Here is a 20,982-nt window from a genome sequence, read left to right on the forward strand (position 1 = left end):
ACGATGAAGACGTGACACTAACATGTTCTGTTATACCAAATGATCCATGCGAACACAGAGTGAAGTGGCTTTTTAAAGGTCGAAGTATTAATAAACATAATCCAGATCTAGAAACAGAAAACTCTGCTTGTGCTGCTGACGTCACCTTTAAGACTTCACATTATGTTTATGAGCCGGGCCGTTATAATTTACTGCTATGTGAAGTAGCAGAGTCTGGAGGAAGGGAGCCGCAGCAGTTTCCCTTCAGAGATCAAACTGCAGGTCAGAAAACTAATAAAATATGAAAATCTCAATTTGTCAATTCAGTCTGATCAAATGAGCTGAAAAATTTGGCCTTCATGTTTTAATGTCATGAAATTTCTGAAAATAGGGAAGAAAAATAAAAGATGTGAAAACAACGAGGCAGATCATCCATCTGGTGAGTCAGGAATCTATTTCTGTTCACATCATTTGACTTTTGAATTAAACATCTAATCTTTGAAGATTATATGATGAATACATGCATAATATGCATAGATCTACATGAAATAAAAATGTTTATTCCTATTGTTAGGTATGTGGTGGTTGTCCATCGTCGTAGTCGTCGTTTTGGCAGCTTTCCTGTTAGCTGTTGTGTTTTTAATGAAAAGGAAGAAAAATAAAGGTGAGAAGATCCGACTGAAGACATTAATAGCTTCACTATAAATACTAAACCATGTCTTTGGATTTGCTCTTTGAAGGAAATAAAACCCAGGTGAGCTCAGCCCCTGCAGCTGCTCAGTCTGCTGCAGAACTGAACCAGGATCCAGTAAGTTTCCTCTGTTAGCTTCCCAAAATGTCAGCTTCATGTCTCAATTTCATCAAGCTTTTAGGAATAAATTACATGTTCGAAAACACCCGTGAATAGACTTAAAAAGAATTGCTCTCAATAAATGGAAATGAAAATGTTGGAAATAACTTAATAAATATCAAGTAGTTGTTTAAGGTTCTTGTTTGTGTAGGATGAACCTGATGCAACCATCTCTTATGCTTCAATTAACCTCCCAAAGAAGAGCAACAATCAGGTAAGTTATCTGAAAATAATATATTTTAAGAAACTGCACAGAGTATTCATATAAATCTCTCATTTGTGGGGATTTGTGTTCATATGCAGTGATTTATTTGCTGCACTGTGTTATCACAGGTTCGGGGAAGTGATGCAGCAGTGACTTACAGCGCCGTTAGAATAGGAGTATCGCCTGATCCAAGCTGCCTCTATGCTTCTGTTAAATAACCAAACTGGTATTTTGGTTTATTTAAAAGGAAATAAGTGGAATAAGAGTTTTAAAGCAACCAAAACACAATACATTAACTTCCTTTTTAGAGTATGGACTTTGAGGACAATTTCATACATGAACTATTTCAATTTGAAATGTAAAACTATATTAAAAATGTTGTCTTAAAACACAATAAAAATACTTATCAAATAAATTAACAATCCATCTTGTCTTGTGTGACTGTACAGGAAATGTTTGTCCACCAGAGGGAGATGCGGGTCAGGTAATGACTGTCAAAATAGATTTTTGTCATGAAATATTTAAAAAGAAAAAAAAAAAAGAAATCAGTAAGATTTTTTCTGTGCACGTCTTTTTCCTTTTGTCTTGAGCCAGCTTTCAATTATGTGTCTCTGTGTTTTTTTTTTTTTTTTTTTTTTGTCATTTTCATGATAATTAGGTTAATTTATTTGAACAGATAGACAATAACCTCTTAATGCAAAACCAACAATTATAATCCAGGAGTTTAAAAAAAAATTACATTTGTTGCAAATTTCTCACTTGTTGACAAAATCAACCAATCAAAGTGTCTCATCAGTTCCAAATTTGGTAAACGACCCTGTACGTCCCGCCCCTCTTTGTTAGCTCAACCAATTAGAACCCGCCTAGCTTCGGCAACTGCAGGGAATCCGTGGAGCAGAAGAGATCGCCAGGTATCCGCTAGAGGAGCTGCGTTATCTCAAATGATTTAATCATGTGACGGGCTTATTAGGACTTTTATCATAATGAAATCAAATTTTCCGAATAGACAGCGGATACCGAGGCGATTTAGAGCCTGATAACGGAAGGCAATGCACAGAGGAGGCGGTAACCCAGGACTGGGCTGGTGGAAGGCAGCGGCCCCTGCAGTGTGCTGAGACCAAAGATAGAAGAGCGCCGTCAAGTAAGGAGCGGAACCAACTCAACTTCCGGATGAGAATTTCAGAATAAAAGAGGTACGTTTCTTAAGCGTACGCATTGTGGATAATAATTTAGATGTTTATTCATAACCTTATGTGTATTTCATTATAACTCATTTGCGAGCAAGCCTTAACCAATTTTACGTCATGACAAGAAGATAAAGCCCTCCGGGATTTTATTTTGAAAGTAAACTTACAGGAATTCCATTCGAACGACCGTTACTGCTTGGAAACTTGACAACTTCTAAAAAGGGTGAAGTTACAAAGCCTCGGTCCAAAAACAAGACTTTCCAGCCCGGAGTGGACACGGTCGCCTTTTTTATGAATGGAACCCACTTCCTCCTAAAGAGGGTTATACTTAGTAAAAATGTTTTTTAAAGCTTGGAGGCCGTCGACTGTGTGAAGTCGGAGCCCTTTCGGAACGAACGGCAGGCTTGGATTAATAACGGCTGGGATATTTCCGCGGATTCGGTTCAAGTAAGGAGGAAAAACTGTTGCAGAAATGAACTTTTCTGTGTTTTTGTCATCTTGCAGCTTAGCAATGTCGTTAAGTCAACGTGGTTCCTGTTTCTGTTACTGAAATAATTCATGTTTAGTCCTATTTATGTGTAGAAAACTCCTTTAAACGTTGGTTTTAATATAATTCAGTTTATGGCTTTTAGAATGTTATTTTGTCACCAAAATTGTTTTTAATAACAGTTGTCATTAAATATTAACTATCCTCTCGGGTATTGGTCAGCTGGTAATTTTGCCTTCTAAATATATTTAAGAAATTTTTTGTTTTTTGAGAGTTAATTCTGCTTCTTCTAAATAAATCAACATATCAATATATACTTTGGGCTTCAAACTGAATGCAAAACACCAACAAAATCCCTCAGAAACTCAAGTGAATCTTTTTAGATGGTTGGCCAGAAAATATTTCAAATTCACTTTAAAAAGTGAAGGTATTACATACAGTGTGAAACATTTTAAGCATTTACTTCATTTAATTTTCATGATTATGCATTGCAAGCACATAATTAGGTTTTTCAGAACACTATGATATTATAAACCCCAATAATATATATATATTTTTTAATGCAGTAATGTAATGTTATGGCCAAGGAGGCAAATCCATCTACTTTTACAGGCAGGATGGTTAGAAAGCCGGGCAGAGAGATGTTGGAGTGGGGATATGGTGGATATTGTTCATCATGATGGACCAGCATGGGTCTTATTCTTCATTTGTGTTTCATAAACGTCACCAAGATATATGTAGATTATATTCCAGATATCCTGATCTGTCCTGTTTTTGTTTTTGCTTCCTCATCAGGTCTGCCTTCACTATGCCAGTATGGACTGTCTGAGCCGCAGCAGGAAGCGGCTCTAGCTGGCTGAGAATCGCCTGTGCTCCTGGGACCGATGACGGGACCCAACTCCCCGAGCCGGACCGGCACCTCATCGGCCAAGTTCAACAGGCGCGGCCGCTCCAAGAGCAGCAGTGCACACTGCCTGCTCCACTGCGGCGCTGGGGAGGAGACCGCCGCCTGCCCCCTCAGTAAATCCCCCGAGGAGGAAGAGAAGAAGGACGGAGGGGTTCTCTTCTACGTTAATCGGAACGGGTTCCCCATCGAGAGCGTCACCTGGGAGAGGATGTGGTCCCATGTGGCCGCCGTCCATCCTGAGGGGCAGGAGATGGTGGACCGGATACGGAACGCTGCAAACCTGCCAAAAGTAAGCCCTCAGCATTCTGTTCATGATTTATTCCCCTGAGAAAAAAACACGGCTAATCAGAAACCTCATGGTTTGGAGTTACTGCTTCTAAATTTGGTACTGCTTTTTTTTCTGTTTTTTTTTACTGCACAACTTAACCACAGTTTTTAGTTGTTATATAAATAAATTAATAGGATGACCTTCAGTTTTTTCTTTGAAGGCATGTTTGTTGTCATTATCAAAGCATCTATTCTGGATGGGTGTGTGTCACATGGCAGCACTGAGACGTTCAGCATTAACTGAACTGCCTTCTTTAGTAAAAAGCTCTTTATGAAGACGTTCTCCATGCAGCACCCTGGGGATGTTGTGACTGTTCTATGAGGTAATCAGAAGGTTTTCTGGTACTGTTCATTTCCCGGTCCACCATGTTCCATAACAGGCCAAGGTTGAAGGCTTAAAAGGATCAAACAGAGCAGCTTTGCTCAAATTCTCGCTCTGTCCTGTTCTCAGCCTGAACCAACCAGACATTTAACAGAAAATAGTTTTTGTTTGCTTTCTCCAATAACTGTGACCTGGTTGCACTTAGTTAGATTGACTAATAATAAAAAGGCAGAATGTTTGAGTTTGATCAAATCTTTCAGTGTGTCTCTCATTCAGATCTGTCTGAAACATAGGATTCAGTTTCAGTTAGCATATAAGATGCAGTGTGCATCACATGACCTCTGACTCCTCCGTGTTTCTTCTCCTCCGTGTTTCTTCTCTCCTCTGAGTTTCTTCTCTCCTCTGAGTTTCTTCTCTCCTCCGTGTTTCTTCTCCTCCGTGTTTCTTCTCCTCCGTGTTTCTTCTCTCCTCCGTGTTTCTTCTCTCCTCCGTGTTTCTTCTCCTCCGTGTTTCTTCTCTCCTCCTGCTGTGAATTCTCAGCGACTTGTGAGGAATTTCTCTTGGTTTTGTGAGTCAGGGTTTCTGATGCTCCTGGTTGTGTTTGTGCTCACAGCTGGAAACCCTTGGTGATAACGGCGACCCGGTGTGACACACAGTTTCACTAATCCACGGTCTGAGGAGAACTCGCTATTACCATGACAACAAGCGTGCTAAACTGGAGCACCATGCCTGTCAGGTGGTATTAGTTGTTGTCTCAGTGTGATTCTGTGTCACACATGCAGACTTACTGTAGCACGGCAGCAGGCTAGAGAAGGCTGCACACATTCGTCTCTCCTGCTGAAATATTTCATTAACCAGTAAAAGTTTACTGAAACCAGTTCCTGTTGATTTGGAAAATTATTTAAAATAAAATAAGTTAAATATCGTTTGCATATCTGACCACAGCAGAGCTGGACATCAATGGGTTTAAACTGTTTACAGGCTGTCCTTTTACAGTGGTGCATTCTGGGTACAGAATAAATGTTTTCAATGATAGCAAAAGCACTAAGATAGAGTAAGTGTGCCACCGCTGATCATTACTAGTTACATTACTGCTTGGATGAATTCTGAACATATTAGCTTGATGCCACTTTAAATCGGTTAGTGAAACCATTTCAAATATTTCTTTCATCTTGATTATACATCCTCATGTTTTTAAACTAAGTGCGACGTTTAGTTTTCTTCTTAATGCTGTTTCTCTGCTGTGGATTCAAACTGCAAATCTTCTGAAGGGAGAAAACCAAAACTTTATGATATTCATCTTTGTTATGTCAGTTTATCCCTCATGCACTAAAACAGCTCAGATTTCTTCAGTTTCCCATCAGTAATTATCCTGAATGCGTGTTGTTTTCCTGAGAGAGGAGAGAATCTGCTTGTTGTTGTTTCACTCCACTAATTACCCATGTGGTCATTAGTGACCCGGTTGCCTGGCGGTGCCAAACTCCCAGACTGTGTGATAAGCTGCAGGAGGAATGTGGACAAAGCTTAACAAATGCTTCATATTGCACTTTGTATTTAATTCATCAGACAGTTACAACGTTGTTCTTTACAGACACAAATGTTTGTTTCTATAGAAGATTTTTATTTGAAACGTTCGGTACATCAGAGATTTTCCACATTATCTCTGTAAATTGGTTCTGACCGTCACTCTGCTGCTGGCAGTGAAGCATTTAGTATTGGACGTAAACGACAGGAGCTGGGAAACAGCTGCACAGCGTCTTGTTGTACGGTGAACAATGGAGGTGTCAGTTGGTTTGTTAATGTGCAGCTTGACTCCACTCTGCTGTTGGTGTCAAAGCAGATGCGCTGATTTTCACCTTCAGGCAAAGAGGAAAAAGGGAGAATAAAGGGAGAATACATGTCATTATTACAATGACATGTATTGAAGAAAATGTTGTTAAAAGAAGCTGCATTCGGTTTCTTTCAGGCTTGTCAGTTAAAAAATTAAAGCTAAAGGAAAGTTGGTGAAGCTGTTCCCACTGGTTAAAATGGCCTCCAGCAGGAAAGGGTTTCCTGAGTTTGCTGTGTTTTGGTCGCTGACCCGCTGCCTCTCTCCGTCCTCAGGACCGGTTTGCAGTCTTGGCACAGCAGCTGAGTAATCCCTCACATATGATCTGGGTAGTGGATAATCTCTGGATACCAACTGGACTGCATGAAGGGAAACTAATTTCACTGGATCTGTTTGGTATTACTGCAGTATTTAACACAAACCTTTAAGTAAAGAGCTGGAACTTTAAAATATATGGGATTTATTCTGAAAACCAAAACTATTTTATGAAATACTTTATCTTTTCACCTGAATATGTTGAAAACATTTTATAGACAAAGTACTTCAAATTTTTTGTCATATATTCACAACTTCTGCATTGTTATTGTTTTCTGTTCTGCAGAAAAGTTTAATGCACAGTAAATATCAATAATATTTAGGTTCATGCAAACTTCACCTTATTTTAAAGAAATTCAACAAGAATCAGTAAAATGGATTCAAAATACAAATACTGTTGGATATTCAGAAATAAATATGAAGGAATATATTGCTTCCACACACACTCACTCGCTCGCACGCACGCACGCACGCACGCACGCACGCACGCACGCACGCACGCACGCTCACTCACTCACTCACTCACTCACTCACTCACTCACTCACTCACTCACTCACTCTCACACACACACACACACACTCCAGCGTTCCTGGGGAAATCCCACCCTGAAGACATCTTGGCAGCAGGAAACCTGACCTGTCCATGTCCCTCCCTCCTTTAGTTGTCTTGAATATTTAATGCTGACACAGCAAATGTGTTTTAGATGGCAGCCAGTGTCAGCTGTCCGCACTGTTATTTACAGCTAATGAAAATGTTTTGTTTTTTTATGATGAGAGAGAAGATTTCTAGAGATACCAGAGAAAATAAAAACCAGAGACTGCAGTTTTCTGCTCAACCTCAGGAACAGAACAACCGTCTGGTTTCATTCACATTCATTTATTCTTCTCATCAGAAGTGTTGATCTTCTTTCATTGAATGATTAAATTTATTTCTGATTATTTCATCTGATGGCCTGTAAAAGGAGGAAGTTCATTTTCTTTTCTTTCTCTTGTTTGGTGGTAGATGTTCATCAGATCTGAGATATTTTTGATTTCTCTTCATTTTCTTTTCTCAAATCTTCACTTAGTTCTGCTCGTTTTGATGGAAGGTGCTTTTCTTTCTGCTTTGTTTTTCATGTGTTCTTGTTGTTGAGTAAACTGAGCTCACTTGTTCCAACATTATTTTCCATAGGAAAGTAAAACTACTTTCAGTTTTATACCTCAGCATTTTTGTTTCCTTGCTGTTAGAAACTGTCTGATCTTTTCAAGGTGAGAGGATGAAGCTGATATGAGTTTAGCTGAGCTGAGCCGACTTTGTCTTTCATCATCCAGTTTTGTCTGGTAGGAGATGTGGATATTCTCCAGCTGAAGAGGATCACCTTCAGCTTTGCTCTTCTACCACCTTCAGGCTCTCGCAGCTCCTTTGATCCAAACTTGTCAAACTTCAAGTTATTTTCTGCTGAATCTTGTTACAAATAACTGCATAAAAAACTGGACTTTATTTTTGCAGTTTTCTGTCACAGCTTCTTAACTTAGAAAGGATCCTACATCTGAGATGCATCAATTAAATATTAATATCTGTATTGGTCCGATATTGAAAATCAGTGACAATGTGCCTGATTCATCAGGGCAGATCTAGTCAGTCTAAATCTAAAAGATTGTTGCAGTTTATTTTTACAAGGTAGCCAACATATTTTTGTCACTTTTAGTTTCTTTATTATTTATTTTACATTGTCTGTTACGGTCCTAATTGAACTGACTGTACAAATTATAGTTCTGTTGCTTTTACATGTTTGATCAAACTTGTGAAGATATGAGTGTATTTAAGTGTGCTGTATTGATACAGAGTTATTAATTTTATTCAGCACATTTATATCTGTTTAAAAAAATGAATTTATTCTAGTTTATCTAGAGAACCTTTAAGCCCAGTTGACTCATTTATTTTTCTGCGTTGCCATAATGCACATCCACTTTAGAAATGATCAGTACGATGGACTTTAGGTGCTATTCGGACCTGTTCCAGGTTGTCTTCTACAAAAATAACGTTGACGTTGAGTCACTTTGAGCTTGTAGATCCAGCCAGCATGAAAGGTTTTATTTACGGTTCCCAGATGTCTGCTCAGCCCGTGTAGAGCTGGAGAGAGGGAGGAACAGGAGTCAGGATGTCACAGGGTGGACATGTGGGAGGAGACGGAGGCCAAAAGACAGGAGGAAATCTGTAGAGAAGGTTTGAGGTAATAACAGAGAAGTCAGATGAAGGGTGGACAAGAAACCAGAGGAGGAGTTTCCAGATTGGCTGAGCAGACAGATTAATTACCAGGATAAACCGGCTGTGAATCGATGCTCATTCTGCTCTCACATTACGGATTCTCGCTCCTCTGAATATAATGTAATGAAACAACAAGAGATAAAAAAATAATGAATGCTTTTCATTACATGAGAAATGGCTGTCTGTTGTTGAACCCTCTGAGCCTCAGCCTGTCCAGCCAGTGAGGAGGATTTCACTTCCAGATTATGTGGCTGTTAAAAAGCACGATATGCTGCTGCTGGCCGGCAGACCAGATGAATGGCCAGTTGGCAGATCGTCTTCCTCTGAGCTGCTGACTGACGGATTGCCTGATTAGTCTGTCTGTTTTCGGGCTAATCGTCTACTTGCCTGTAGTAAATTAGCAGTTAAGTGACTAAATAACTGCTGTGCATGATTCAGGGAGCTGTTATCGTACAAAAGTGTTTTACCCAGTAAGGATGCAGTCATTGTAATGTAGTGCTATTATCTCTCCCTTCTGTTCTCTGTTCCTGCCTGAAATAAACAGGAAGTGATAGTTCTGGTGCTCATGGTTCACTCTTCTGTTGTGCATGCACAAGTCCAGCTTTTACTGAGTTTGAGACTCACAGGAAACGTCGGTCTGTGTTTCAGCCTGAGTCACTCTGTTAAAATATTCGTGGCCTCTTCACACGTGTGACGGCTGAGAAGATTTTCCTGTTGAGGTGAACCAGCTGCAGGATCAGCAGTGATCTTTATCTTTGGAACGTTTTGCTTCAAAGCAGTGTGGGTTTCCTGTTGGCATCTGGTCGGCCACGAAACACGCAGACTTCTCTTCTCCTTTTTGTTCATCTGTAGAAGGAACGTGAATTTAAAGAACTCACATAAACTAGAGAAAAGTTTTTAACAACCTGTACCTTACTGTTGAGTCCAGGTGCCGTTATTCTTATGCTTGCAGACTTTGGTTTTTCCTGCCTAGACTACAGTGTGCGGCTTCAGCTTCACTTCCCCATGGAGTCCCTCAAGGGTCCATCCTGGGCCCTGTTCTGTTGTTGTTCTGTAATAATTGACCCATTTAGAGTCAGTTATTACCAAACGCGGTTCTTAATGCTTAGATGATGTAAAAGGAATTTAAAGTAGCTTGAATGTAGGTTCACTTCTCTGCTTGCTGATTCTGCTAAAAACCACAACTTGGATGCAAAAGTTTGACCATCTTAGAGCAGTTTTAGCTTCGCTCTGTCTGGTTCTCTTGGGGGAACTGGAGCGGTTTACTCACACATTAGACAGCTTTATTAACCTCTTAAAACACAACTTTGCTCTTTCCCTATCAGTTCTTGTCTGAGGTAACTTTATTCTGTTTAATGTGTTCTTATAAATGTTGAATAGTTATATAAACTATTTAAGTTGCATCTAATTTAATCTCTTCTCTCTTTGTATTGTTTTTATGTTTGTTTCTTTTTCAGATTTATGTTAAGCACTGATGTCCAATTAGCACAACTTTATGTGACTTATAAAAAATATCAATGACAAACATGTTTGACATCCTGAAGAGTTGTTAAACTTTTGAGGTTAGAGTTTCATGATCTGATTGGTTCTGATCAGTTCTGATCAAACATTCGCAGGCAGATTGTTGTCTGATGGACTGAAAGACTAAAACATCGTTTTGAGGTTCTGAAAGTTTCCAGATGTTAATTAACTGTAAGCATTTAACAATGTTTGTTTGTTTTTTTTTTGTTTCCCAGCAGGCTGTTCCCTCCATTCCAACCTTCAAGCCATCCATGTCAGCCCCCGATTGGCTGGTAGCCGTCCAGAACTACATGAAGGCTCTGCAGTATCCTTAAACACATTTAATCATCCTCCACAGCAGATGTTAGAAACGGAGCCCCGCATTTCAGGCTGAGTTTCTAAACTAAATGGATGCTAATGTTGCTGACAAAAGTGATACTGCAGAGGAAAACATATTGTGAAAGTGTTTAAGAGCCCTGTTGCCCTTAACGTTTGTGTTAGGTACAACCACACTGGAACCCAGTTTTTTGAGATTAAGAAGAGCCGCCCGCTGTGTGGGTGAGTGGAAAAGAACCGATAAATGTTTATAGATGAACATAATTCAGCGTCATGAGTTCCCCATAAAGCCCTGGAGCATCTAATCCTGTTTGCTCTTCGTGTGTTTTTCTTCTCGCTGTTCATGCGTCTCCCCTCCTCTGCAGGTTGATGGAAACGGCGAGGGAGATGATCAGGGAGTCTCTGCCAATCAAATGCCTGGAAGCCGTCATCCTGGGAGTGTATCCTTTCAGCTCTGCACTGCTCCTCTGCTGTCTGAGTAAAAAAAATCAATCAATCAAAGTTTCACCTCTGAAGTACTATTGCCCCAAAACATCGACCCCCTCTCTCGCTCTGTGGTGTTGCCTGGCAACAGGAACACTTCAAAGTTTCATCCCCATTGGTTCTCAGCATCATCCTCAGGACCCGAGGTCAGCCGGGTCATTTTTAGGAGCTCTGGCTTCTAATGCGGCGTCCATGTTTAGCCCAACAGCTCAGTCTCATGGACTCAGGTTCTGTACTGCCTGGGTTTCTGGTCTCCAACCAGTCTGTGCTTACATGTCAGCAGAAGACCTGACTGCTTCAACTCTTTATTTGGGTCATTGTCTGCCCTGCTCGAATTTCTACCTGTTTCTAATTTTTGTGAAAGAAAAGACGACTCTTATTGATTGATAACAGAATCAATGATTCAATTATTTACCATTGGAAATATTAAATGATTTACACACAACAATTTTTAAAGTCTCTTCAATCCATAGCACTCAAAAAAGGGTGTTTGCTGAAACAACACCGTCAAAATCACAACTGTCCGAAACATTTTATAAAAAAATTTATATTCACAAAGTGGAATAATTTTCACTTTACTTGGTTCTAATGCTGTAAAAAAATCTGAGTTTGAAGCACCTTTTGCTGCGACCGAACTTTCCATCTCTGGCTAATCCAGAACTGGTCCACAGATCAGGCCGACACAGGATTGATGTTCAGTTGAGATTTTAGCTGCAGATGCAGCTTTTGCTACAAATGATCAAACATTCAGGAAAAGAATGCTGCTGAATTTTATGCAATTACTAATTTATTTTTCTTTATTAAAGAGAAATGTAATTATTTGGTCATTAACATTTTTTAATGTGTTTCTAATATTGTATATAAAGGCTTAAGTGGATTAATGGAAAATCTGCAGGATGTGCTAAATATTTTTTATCTGATCAGAATTAGTAATTACTAAAACCATCAGCCTCTTTAAATCCACACAAACTGCCAGTCGGATACCAGTCCTCAGTGATTGTCTCTGGTATGTCGGCTCATCGGCTCTGCTTGCTGCATCCAAACAGATGGTGTGTGAGGATTTTGGCAAATGATGGGATGCGTTCAAGGTCTCCGTCGCTGTGGGCCTGAATTCCCCTGAACATGTTTTAATGAAACGTGTAAAGACTTGGTGCCGTTTGAGGTGACTGTGGTCTGTCAGCAGGACAAACGTCTCTCAGGATAAATGCTTCCAGTGTTGATCCTGCAGGTTGTCATGGCCACTCTGACAGTGACTGTGATGAAGGGTGGCTTCGGTCTGCAAACAGCAGCTGATGGAGCTGGAAGGACGGACAAAACAGCAAATATTCAGAGAGGACAGAGGTCAGCAAGTTCATAGTTTAACATACATCATTAAACAGAATTAACTGTTGAGGGAAAAGAAAGTTCAGGCCCCAGCGAGATTTGAACTCGCGACCCCTGGTTTACAAGACCAGTGCTCTAACCACTGAGCTATAGGGCCTCACCTGAGAGCGCAGGTCGATCAGAGGACATTTCAATGACACCCTGGAATAGTGACACACCCTCACTCAGTGCCATGGTGACACACCAGGCCAACCAGTCGGCTCCTCCCTCACCTGGATTCCTCAGTTCATCAGCACAAATCTGAGTCGCTATCAGTAAACTGGATCTACATATCTTTACTTACAGGTTATGTCTCTAAACGTTAAAATAACAGAGTTTCTACAGATTTTATTTGAAATAAATACCTTGCATGATAATAAAATTAGCTCCTGCAGCGAGTTGTGGGAAGAAGAACATCTGCTGTAGCTTGTGGCATTTGGTTGTGTCAGTTCGGCTGCCTCCGTGTTGACAGCGATCCGAGGTTCCTCCAGGATCCACAGGGTTCATTCTGGGCCGCAGCGGGTGTGTGTGCGTGTGTGTGTGTGTGTCTAGTGCATATGTCTTATTGTGTTGGCTTTCACAGATAAGACATGCAGGGCACAGTAGTGTTGCAGTTCTGCTTGAATCTCAGTACTTATTGTGGTTGGAGGTGAGGAATCTGTTTGTATTATTGAGTTTTAGATAATGAAAGGCTCTTTGTCATCTGCAGCCACAAAGCTCCCCGTTTACTGTCAAACATTCCCTGAGCTGATATTCAGCCTCAGGTTTGTTTGGAAATACTGGATTCTTTGATTAACAGACTGGAGGAGACGGCCTCTCCTGCTGTTTCATCCGTTTTATTTCAACCTTTTCTCAGAGAGAAACCAGAGTCTGAATGAGACGTGGAACAGAAACCAAAGTGTCTGAGGATGTGACCTGAATGCAGCCATTAAATAGACCCGATCTGGGCTCAGACTCTGAGGTCTTATTGTTATCAGCTCTCTGCTTGTGCTCCAACTAATGAAAGCTTTGACCAATCATAAGCCGCCATGGTTTAAACCAGGCAGTTGATTGGCTACCTTAAGGCCTCTCTTTGGATGAGAAGTCAGAAATTCCTGTTTCTCCAAACAACTGGAACAAACTGTCACTAAAACCTTAAAGTTGCTCCTTTAGGAACGGCTGGAAGTTGAGTTTTAGTTTTAGGCGCCGAAAACAGAAAAGGAGAAGATGGAAAATGTATGAAGGCTGACAGAAAAAAGGAAGGAAAAGAAGATCATGAGACGTGTAATCAAATCATGTGTCAGCTGGACCATGATGTGAAGGTTAAAGGTTATGTTTAAACAGAATAAAATACAGAGGCTCTTTATCCCATCAGAATGAATGAAATTAACCACAGAAGAAGCTGCTTTGGTTCCAAATGAACACGTTCACTTCCAGGTTTCTGTCGGTGTGTGTGGTCGATTCCTGCAGTCAAACGTTTCCTTAGCCGCCGCTGCTGCTCAGCTACCTGACCAACGGCCTCACGTCTCTGGAGCGCTTCCCCATCAGCTTCAAGACCCAGTTTTCAGGTCACTGCTTCCACCACGTGGTTCTGGGCGTCTACTGCAACGGTCGCTACGGATCGCTGGGCATGAGCCGGCGCCCGGACCTGATGGACAAACCGCTGAGCCACCGGACGCTGAGCGAGCTGGTGGCCGAGTTCGAGAGCTCCTACAAGAGATACCAGCACACGCTGAAGAAGGTAGAGGAGGAAACCTGGAGCTGAGCAGAGCCAGCGCAGCCGGTGGTCAGCTTCTAACCGCTTCTGTCCGTCTCTCCCAGGTGAAGATTGGCTTGTACGTGCCTCACGACCCCCATGTCTTTCAGCCAATCGAGTGGAAGTACTTGGTGCTGAACACGACCCGACTCGGCGCTCAGGAGATGAGGAAGGATCTGGAGAAACATGGCCGGGACATGAGGATGAAGGTTTGTCTCATCAGCACACAGATAGATGAATTTAATGTCTTCTGCAAAAGGTTTCACATTTTGTTGCATTAAAATAAAGAACATTGTTGTGTTTTATTGGGATTTCATCAGTCAGATTAACTCCAAGCACCACCTAAAGTGTAGCAGATTGGATATGATTCACAGTTCTCACTTGTAATTATGGCCAGAAACAGAACATTTATACAGAGGTTATATGACACCAGCAATGATTAGTTCACCTCTACAGGCTGCTGGGGGCTGGATAGAACTGCATGCCACACTTTCCAGATTTTTATTTGAAAACTTACAAAACATAAAAAACAACAAGAAAATTAGATATTTAATCAGAATTATTGTTCAGAATAAATTAAAATTTATTCTACATTAAAATATTGAAAATGAACAAGTTTTTTCAGAAACTAAATCAGGCAGAGCCCAGAATAAATCTGCTTGGATGGTCCACACAAAGTAAACAGGATTATGTGACACGGGGGCCCGGGGCCACACAGCAGGAAGACGTTCTGTCTGTTGGGATCTAATCATACGACAGCCACGACCTTTTCTGTTTGTCTTCGGAAGCAAACTTTAGACTCAGCAGCATGTAGGAACATGTTTCTGTTTGTTCTCTGGCTTCATCTGGTTCTGACCTCCACACTGAAAATGAAGGTTTGTAATTAAATTCAACCTTTAATATTATTTAGCTCCTTTCAGGTGGAAAAGGACATTTTTCATGAGATCCTGGATGAATGTTGCTTCCTCTGGGCTGAACATGGATATGACCAGTCAGGGATTATTTAGGTCGTGATGAGGAAGGAAGGAGCAGACATCCAGGCCGGGTGACGATAGATGATTCATGAGCCCAGTCCTGGTTTTATTTCTGATTCTAGATGTTTCTGTTTAAATCCCATGAAGAAGAACCGGAGTCCAGCAGAGGCTGCTGGTGTCCAGTTAGATGATATGTAGGTCAGAGACTTGCAGCTGTCACACACACGCAAACACACACACACTAATACACACCTGAGTCAGCCGTGATGCAGACTGTGTGAACTTATTAAAGACAGGCTGAGTGTGTGTGTCAGATTTTAGTGTCAGGATTAAAATCTGATTGTAATCAGGTTATGGAGTTCAGACTCTCTAGATTTTACTATAGACCATGAAGGAGACAGAACAATATTAAGATATACATGTTTGGTGGTTATAGTGTTAATATCAAGTCATTAAAAAAGGTTCAGTCTGTTTATAAGTTTGAACAAACAGCAGAAAACAGAAGGAAACAACATAAACTTCCATTTTGTCTCAGTCATATTCATTGTTTCCTGTTCCCTCATTTTCCTGCCTGTGGCTCAGCAGCAGCTGCAGCTAAAGCAGCAGCAGCTAAAGCAGCAGCAGCTAAAGCAGCAGCAGCAGCTAAAGCAGCAGCTGCAGCTAAAGCAGCAGCTGCAGCTAAAGCAGCAGCTACAGCAGCAGCAGCTACAGCAGCAGCAGCTACAGCAGCAGCAGCTAAAGCTACAGCAGCAGCAGCTAAAGCTACAGCAGCAGCAGCTGCAGCTACAGCAGCAGCAGCTGCAGCTAAAGCAGCAGCAGCTGCAGCTAAAGCAGCAGCTACAGCAGCAGCTACAGCAGCAGCAGCTACAGCAGCAACAGCTACAGCAGCAGCAGCTACAGCAGCAGCAGCTACAGCAGCAACAGCTACAGCAGCAGCTACAGCAGCAGCAGCAGCAGCTACAGAATCATCAGCAGCTGTTGATTATAGTTTCCTTTCTTTAAAATGCCAGGAGGTCAGCTCAGAGCTCCATCCAATCAGCTGCTGTTTTATTCATTCATTCATTAATTTTTCTAATGACATTCACCAATCTGCAAGCCTTCTAAAGCTTTGACCTTTTGACCCTAGCCTAGCCACATTTGATTTCTCTTTAAGACCAAACGACAACAACAGATAATATTTCTACATTGTGAATGTAAATGGATGGACTGAACTCATTTTTGACCATTCAAAGCGCCTCACACAGTCACATCCACCCATTGAATGAAATCATGAATGAAACAGACATTCTAATATAAAACCTTCTCTCTCTGAATCACTGGAAATTTATAAAAATGAAAGAACACGTCTAGTGCATCACTTTTATAAAACCCATTAAAGCTCTGATTCTGTTGTTAAATCTTTAATCTGTTTATTTCAGCGACAGAAAAACTTTTTTTTATTATGAACATTAAACATTTTTAACCTTAAAACAAAGTCAACATCATTCAGACACTTTTCTATCTTATATTAATGATTAGCCTGGTTAACATTTCGTTTTCTGTTTTCCATTTCTAAATCCATCATGTTCCATGATGAGATCGACGGATAAACAGAGAACGTTCTCACTCTGTTCCTCTGTAGCAAAATAAATAAATTCCTCTGAATGTATTTTAATATTTTACTGAAAATGTCTCCTGTGCTCTGCAGAACTCTGGCTGAACCAGTGAACTTGTTTTAAACATAATTATCATCAAACAAACTTTTCTAGATCCTGAAATCCTCCATCGCTCAGTCACCAATCAAGGAGCGCAGCCGAGGAAAGTCCTTATCGCCACGGCGGCGGCCGGTCAGCCCTCAGCGACGCATCGAAAAACGTCGAGACAAATCGTGAGTCTTTGTTTTCATCATTGTTCCTGCAGCAGAGATTTACTGAAGCTCTGACTCAACCTCAGCAGGTAAACGGAAACACTGCTGCCTGCTGAGGTCAGCCAGGGGTCAGGCTGAGGTTAGCCAGGGGTCAGGCTGAGGTCAGCCAGGGGTCAGGCTGAGGTCAGCCCATACTGTCTGTTAGGATTCTTAGAGATCAGATCAGTTTCTGTGTTCGGCAGCTGAAGCAGCCCCAGCATTCAGGACAAATCATCTCAAATTAGGAGACATGGACACACAGCTCAGCATCGTCATCATGGAGACAAATCCAGAAACAGCCACAAAATAACAATTTTCTGGTCTAAGATAAAGTCTTTATGGCCAGTTTGATCGGAAAGGTTTCTCTGTGGAAAGAAGAGAATGAGAGCTGAAAACATGTCAGTGGATCTAAAAGCTGGGTTACTGTTGAGAACCAGGCGAATGGAGCTTGTTGTCCTCAGAGGGAGATGCTGAGCCTGTTTGTGGGTCGGGATGTAACAGAATCTGACCGGGCCGACAGCTGCAGCCCAGCAGCACCAGAATTAGTCCCTGAGCCGTCGTTACCACGAGGCATGGCGCCCTGACAGCCGCTGTAGATATAGACCAATCCCAGTTCAGTGTGTTTCTGAACAACAAGAGGTTAAAAGAAATGTCAACAAAATCTGAATGACTTTAAGAAACAGGAAAAAACTGGCATAGAAAAATATGTTTTTATCCTGCTCATTAAATGCATCGAAACCGAAAATCTGTTTGATTCATCAATACATCATAATCAATCTGTTCTTTAATATTTGAGTTTAATAAGAATTATTAAAGATGCTAACAGATGTTTAAATAGAATTTTCTCTGTTCTTCTCTTTTATGGCCATTTCTTTAATATTTGATGATTAAAACAAAGTTTAGAGAGAAGAGCTGCTGTGTTTCAGTCAGTGAAGTTAAATGATCAGAAATCTGTATCAACCAGTGAAAACTCAATCGGTACATCTGACATTTCCTGCCTATAAAGCTGCTGCTTCCTTCAGTGGGATGTGAACATTTATGGAAAATGAAAAAGAAATGAAAAAATGGCCTTTTTAAAGTTTCTGTTTAGTCTGCAGTTTGGAAACAGACTTTTCTGCTGTACGGCATTACAAAGTGTCAGGGTGTTAAATTGCTAACGCCTGTTAGCTCCTTAGCACTTAGCATCCCTGCTAGCGGTCAGCTGGAGTTCAGCTTCTTCTTCTTCTCTCTTGTAGGCCAGCCGCAGTGGAGAGGAGACCTCTGGAGCTCAGCACCCTTAGCGACGGTTACCAGATCCGTATCTAATGAACTCCCCTGCCCTTTGACCCCGCCCCACCCTGACCCGCCCTCGCTCAGCCTGGGGTCAACCTGCCGTCATTGCTGCCATAAACCAGGTCACTGCAACTGCGTCCAGTGCGAATCAGAAGTAAAGTAGTTGTGGACAGAATGTGGTAGCCATTCTTCATTCCTGACAGGAAGCTCGTCTAGGTCACTTCCTGTCATGAGGCAGCAGTTAGAGCTGAACCGTCTGGTTGGGGGCGGTCCTTTCTCAAAGGGGCGGGGTTTAAAGAAAAAACATGGCTGGAGTTTTTCATCATGAAAGATTCTCAGAACGTTATCGGATTTAAAACGTCTCTCCAGAAGTTGGACCAAAAATTCAACTAAACAAATAAAACTGAAGATAATGGAATTCAAAACCGACAGGAGTCCAAATAATCTGGCTGAACACACTTTGAAATGCAGAATGCATTAATCACTGTAGGCAGGCTAGATTAGGAGAGCATGTTGGATAAATTATGCAAAAACAACTAAAGAGTCAGAACAGAACAGATGAAGATGGAGTGATAGAAGCGATGGATTATCAGAGCGCAGCAGAATCTGTCTGTTGACACAAATCAGAAGGTTTGACCTTTAAATCATTTAAGCTTCACTTTTTTGCAAAGTTGAGAAGAAATTAGCATGTTATGTTCAGAGCCAAATATTTTCCCTCTAAAGGTTCTGCTTGGGAAGGAGAAAAGGTCAAAGTTTATTTTCCAACCTGTTCCACCAACAGCTGGAAAGTGAACAGATTGAGGTTCAGAGGAACCAAACAGGAAGTGATGTATCTTTGTGTTGCAGTCAGCGCCGTTTGAACATGTTTATGAATCCATAAAGTTTCATTTGAAGGTAAATCTCTGAATCGGAGGAGAGAGAGTTGATCCCAGAGAAACTCAGAGCAGCCTCCAGTCAGTACTGTTTGCACTGACGGTGTGTGTGTGTGTGTGTGTGTGGTGTGTGTGTGTGTGTGTGTGTGTGTGGTGTGTGTGTGTGTGTGTGTGTGTGTGTGTGTGTGTGTGTGTGTGTGTGTGTGTGTGTGTGTGTGTGTGTGTGAAGGAGGGTCTGAACGGTCCAGTCAGGTCAAGTCTCGCCGGACGTTTGGGTTCTCCTGTCGAGGCCTTCCACCAATCACAGCACAGAAACTTGAAAATCTGTTTTATTTCATTCAAACGTTTTGATTCATGTTAACACTTTAGCATGTTAGCATGCTAACATGCTAACATTACTTTCATATCAGATCCAGATGTTAAAGTTCATTCAGCTCACATCAGGAAGTCACTTCCTTCACCAATAGATTCAAGTCTTAATTTAGTAAACTAATTAAGTGGAGTTGACCTGTTTGACCTCAGAGTCTGACCCCAGATCTGTTCATTACATAGAACTGAGCAGTTCTATGTAATGAACTTGATATCTAGACTTTGACTAGGCCGCTCCTTTATTTCTATTCGTCCATTCTATTCATAGATGTGTTGCTGTGTTTGGGTCGTTGTCCTGCTGATGACCCGGTTCTGATCAGAAGGGCTTAACTCCAGAACATTGAAGTTTTTCTCCTGACTGAACTGTTGATTATTAATTGTCTTTTCCCTTTGACTTTATGAGCTCCACAAACTAGATTATATCAACCCTCATCTTTCAAGGTGTTTTAAGAATAAAAATGAAAATACTCATAAAACATTTATATAAATATATATTCACACGTACATATTTTGCGTCATGGTTGCATAAATTGATGTATAACTTTTCTGTGAATGTTTCTCATCGTGTTTTTCCATCAGAACCAGCGTATTTCTGAAAGTTAAAAGCTATGCAGCAGCTGTTAGCAGAGACGAAGCAAAACCAAGTCTTCCTCAGTGACTGTTTGAACAAACGATCTGATTCATTCTGAGCTTTTATGACGGTGCTGTGAACAAACTGAGACGTTTCTACATGTTTCTGATGTCGATCTGGGACTCGGCTCCAAACCTGCGAAATGTTTCTACTGCAGTTTGTCTTTAAAAGCCTCGTGTTTGTTAGCGTATGGAAGCACACAGAGATGTTACATTTTGAAAAGTTTCACGTCTTTTACTTTTCTGCGTGAAGCAGTTTCAAAAGAATCTGAATGTTTTCTTTTGCGTTTGACTCAAGTCTGTTTAGGATATTTGCTTTGATTGTACTCTGATTTTGAATGAAACGCCTTTGTTACAAAGAGAGACACTTTGTGGTTGTCGTGTTTCGTCTGAAGCCTTTCAGTTGTTTAAGTGCTGATACCAACGTTTCGTCAGCCATTGATGCCAGCAGATCAACAACCAGCTCCATGCTGGAGGAGAACGGCTTTAGACCCAGAACAGATCTACAGCTCAGCTCCTATTAATGTAAAACATGAGACTGGTCGACCAAACAAAGATGCACAACTTCATGAAAAAAGATTTCAAACTATCTCTTAAAGAAATCAAACTCAGAAACCATGATCCAGCATTACCAGTGCCTCAGCAGTGCGTTAAATTTAAATCTGATTTTTTTGTTTTGTTTTTCATTATGGGTGTAAAACCATGTTTACTTTGTGTATTCTGTTGATATTTGAACTTTAGTTTTGTTTTGACTGAAGTGGTTTCTTCATGTCTGGCTCTGGAGTCGGCCTTTAATAACGCTCCAGTTGGACGTGACGAAGCAGGCGTGTGCATGTGTGTGTGCAGCTCAACCCCTCCACCGCTTCTCAATATGATCAGAGTCTGACGGACTCAACAGCTTTGAAAACG

General features: G+C 41.1%; 1 protein-coding gene and 1 non-coding gene across 5 annotated transcripts; one reads left to right on the top strand and one right to left on the bottom strand.

The window, feature by feature from the left end:
- The first annotated feature begins 1,877 nt into the window (after positions 1 to 1,877).
- Positions 1,878 to 19,194, top strand: vash2 (vasohibin 2). Of its 4 annotated transcripts, XM_055023987.1 has the most exons (10): positions 1,878 to 1,945; positions 2,041 to 2,227; positions 3,504 to 3,904; positions 10,392 to 10,480; positions 10,657 to 10,713; positions 10,857 to 10,931; positions 13,819 to 14,056; positions 14,137 to 14,280; positions 16,794 to 16,912; positions 18,166 to 19,194. In XM_055023987.1, exons 3-10 carry the CDS (start codon positions 3,593 to 3,595, stop codon positions 18,233 to 18,235), a joined length of 1,104 nt encoding a protein of 367 aa, XP_054879962.1. In that variant the 5' UTR covers positions 1,878 to 1,945; positions 2,041 to 2,227; positions 3,504 to 3,592; the 3' UTR covers positions 18,236 to 19,194. The 4 variants fall into 4 exon arrangements, with proteins under 4 accessions (XP_054879962.1, XP_054879964.1, XP_054879963.1 ...); XM_055023988.1 differs by having other exon boundaries at positions 1,903 to 2,227; positions 10,395 to 10,480; XM_055023986.1 differs by lacking the exons at positions 1,878 to 1,945; positions 2,041 to 2,227 and adding an exon at positions 2,564 to 2,668.
- trnat-ugu (transfer RNA threonine (anticodon UGU)) lies at positions 12,382 to 12,454 on the bottom strand. Its single transcript has one exon. It is a non-coding gene; the product is annotated as a tRNA-Thr (tRNA).
- Positions 19,195 to 20,982: the final 1,788 nt, after the last annotated feature.

The sequence above is a fragment of the Poeciliopsis prolifica genome, unplaced genomic scaffold, assembly GCF_027474105.1.
Source record: "Poeciliopsis prolifica strain line A6 unplaced genomic scaffold, Auburn_PproV2 SCAFFOLD111, whole genome shotgun sequence".
In the NCBI taxonomy this organism is placed as follows: Eukaryota; Metazoa; Chordata; class Actinopteri; order Cyprinodontiformes; family Poeciliidae; genus Poeciliopsis; species Poeciliopsis prolifica.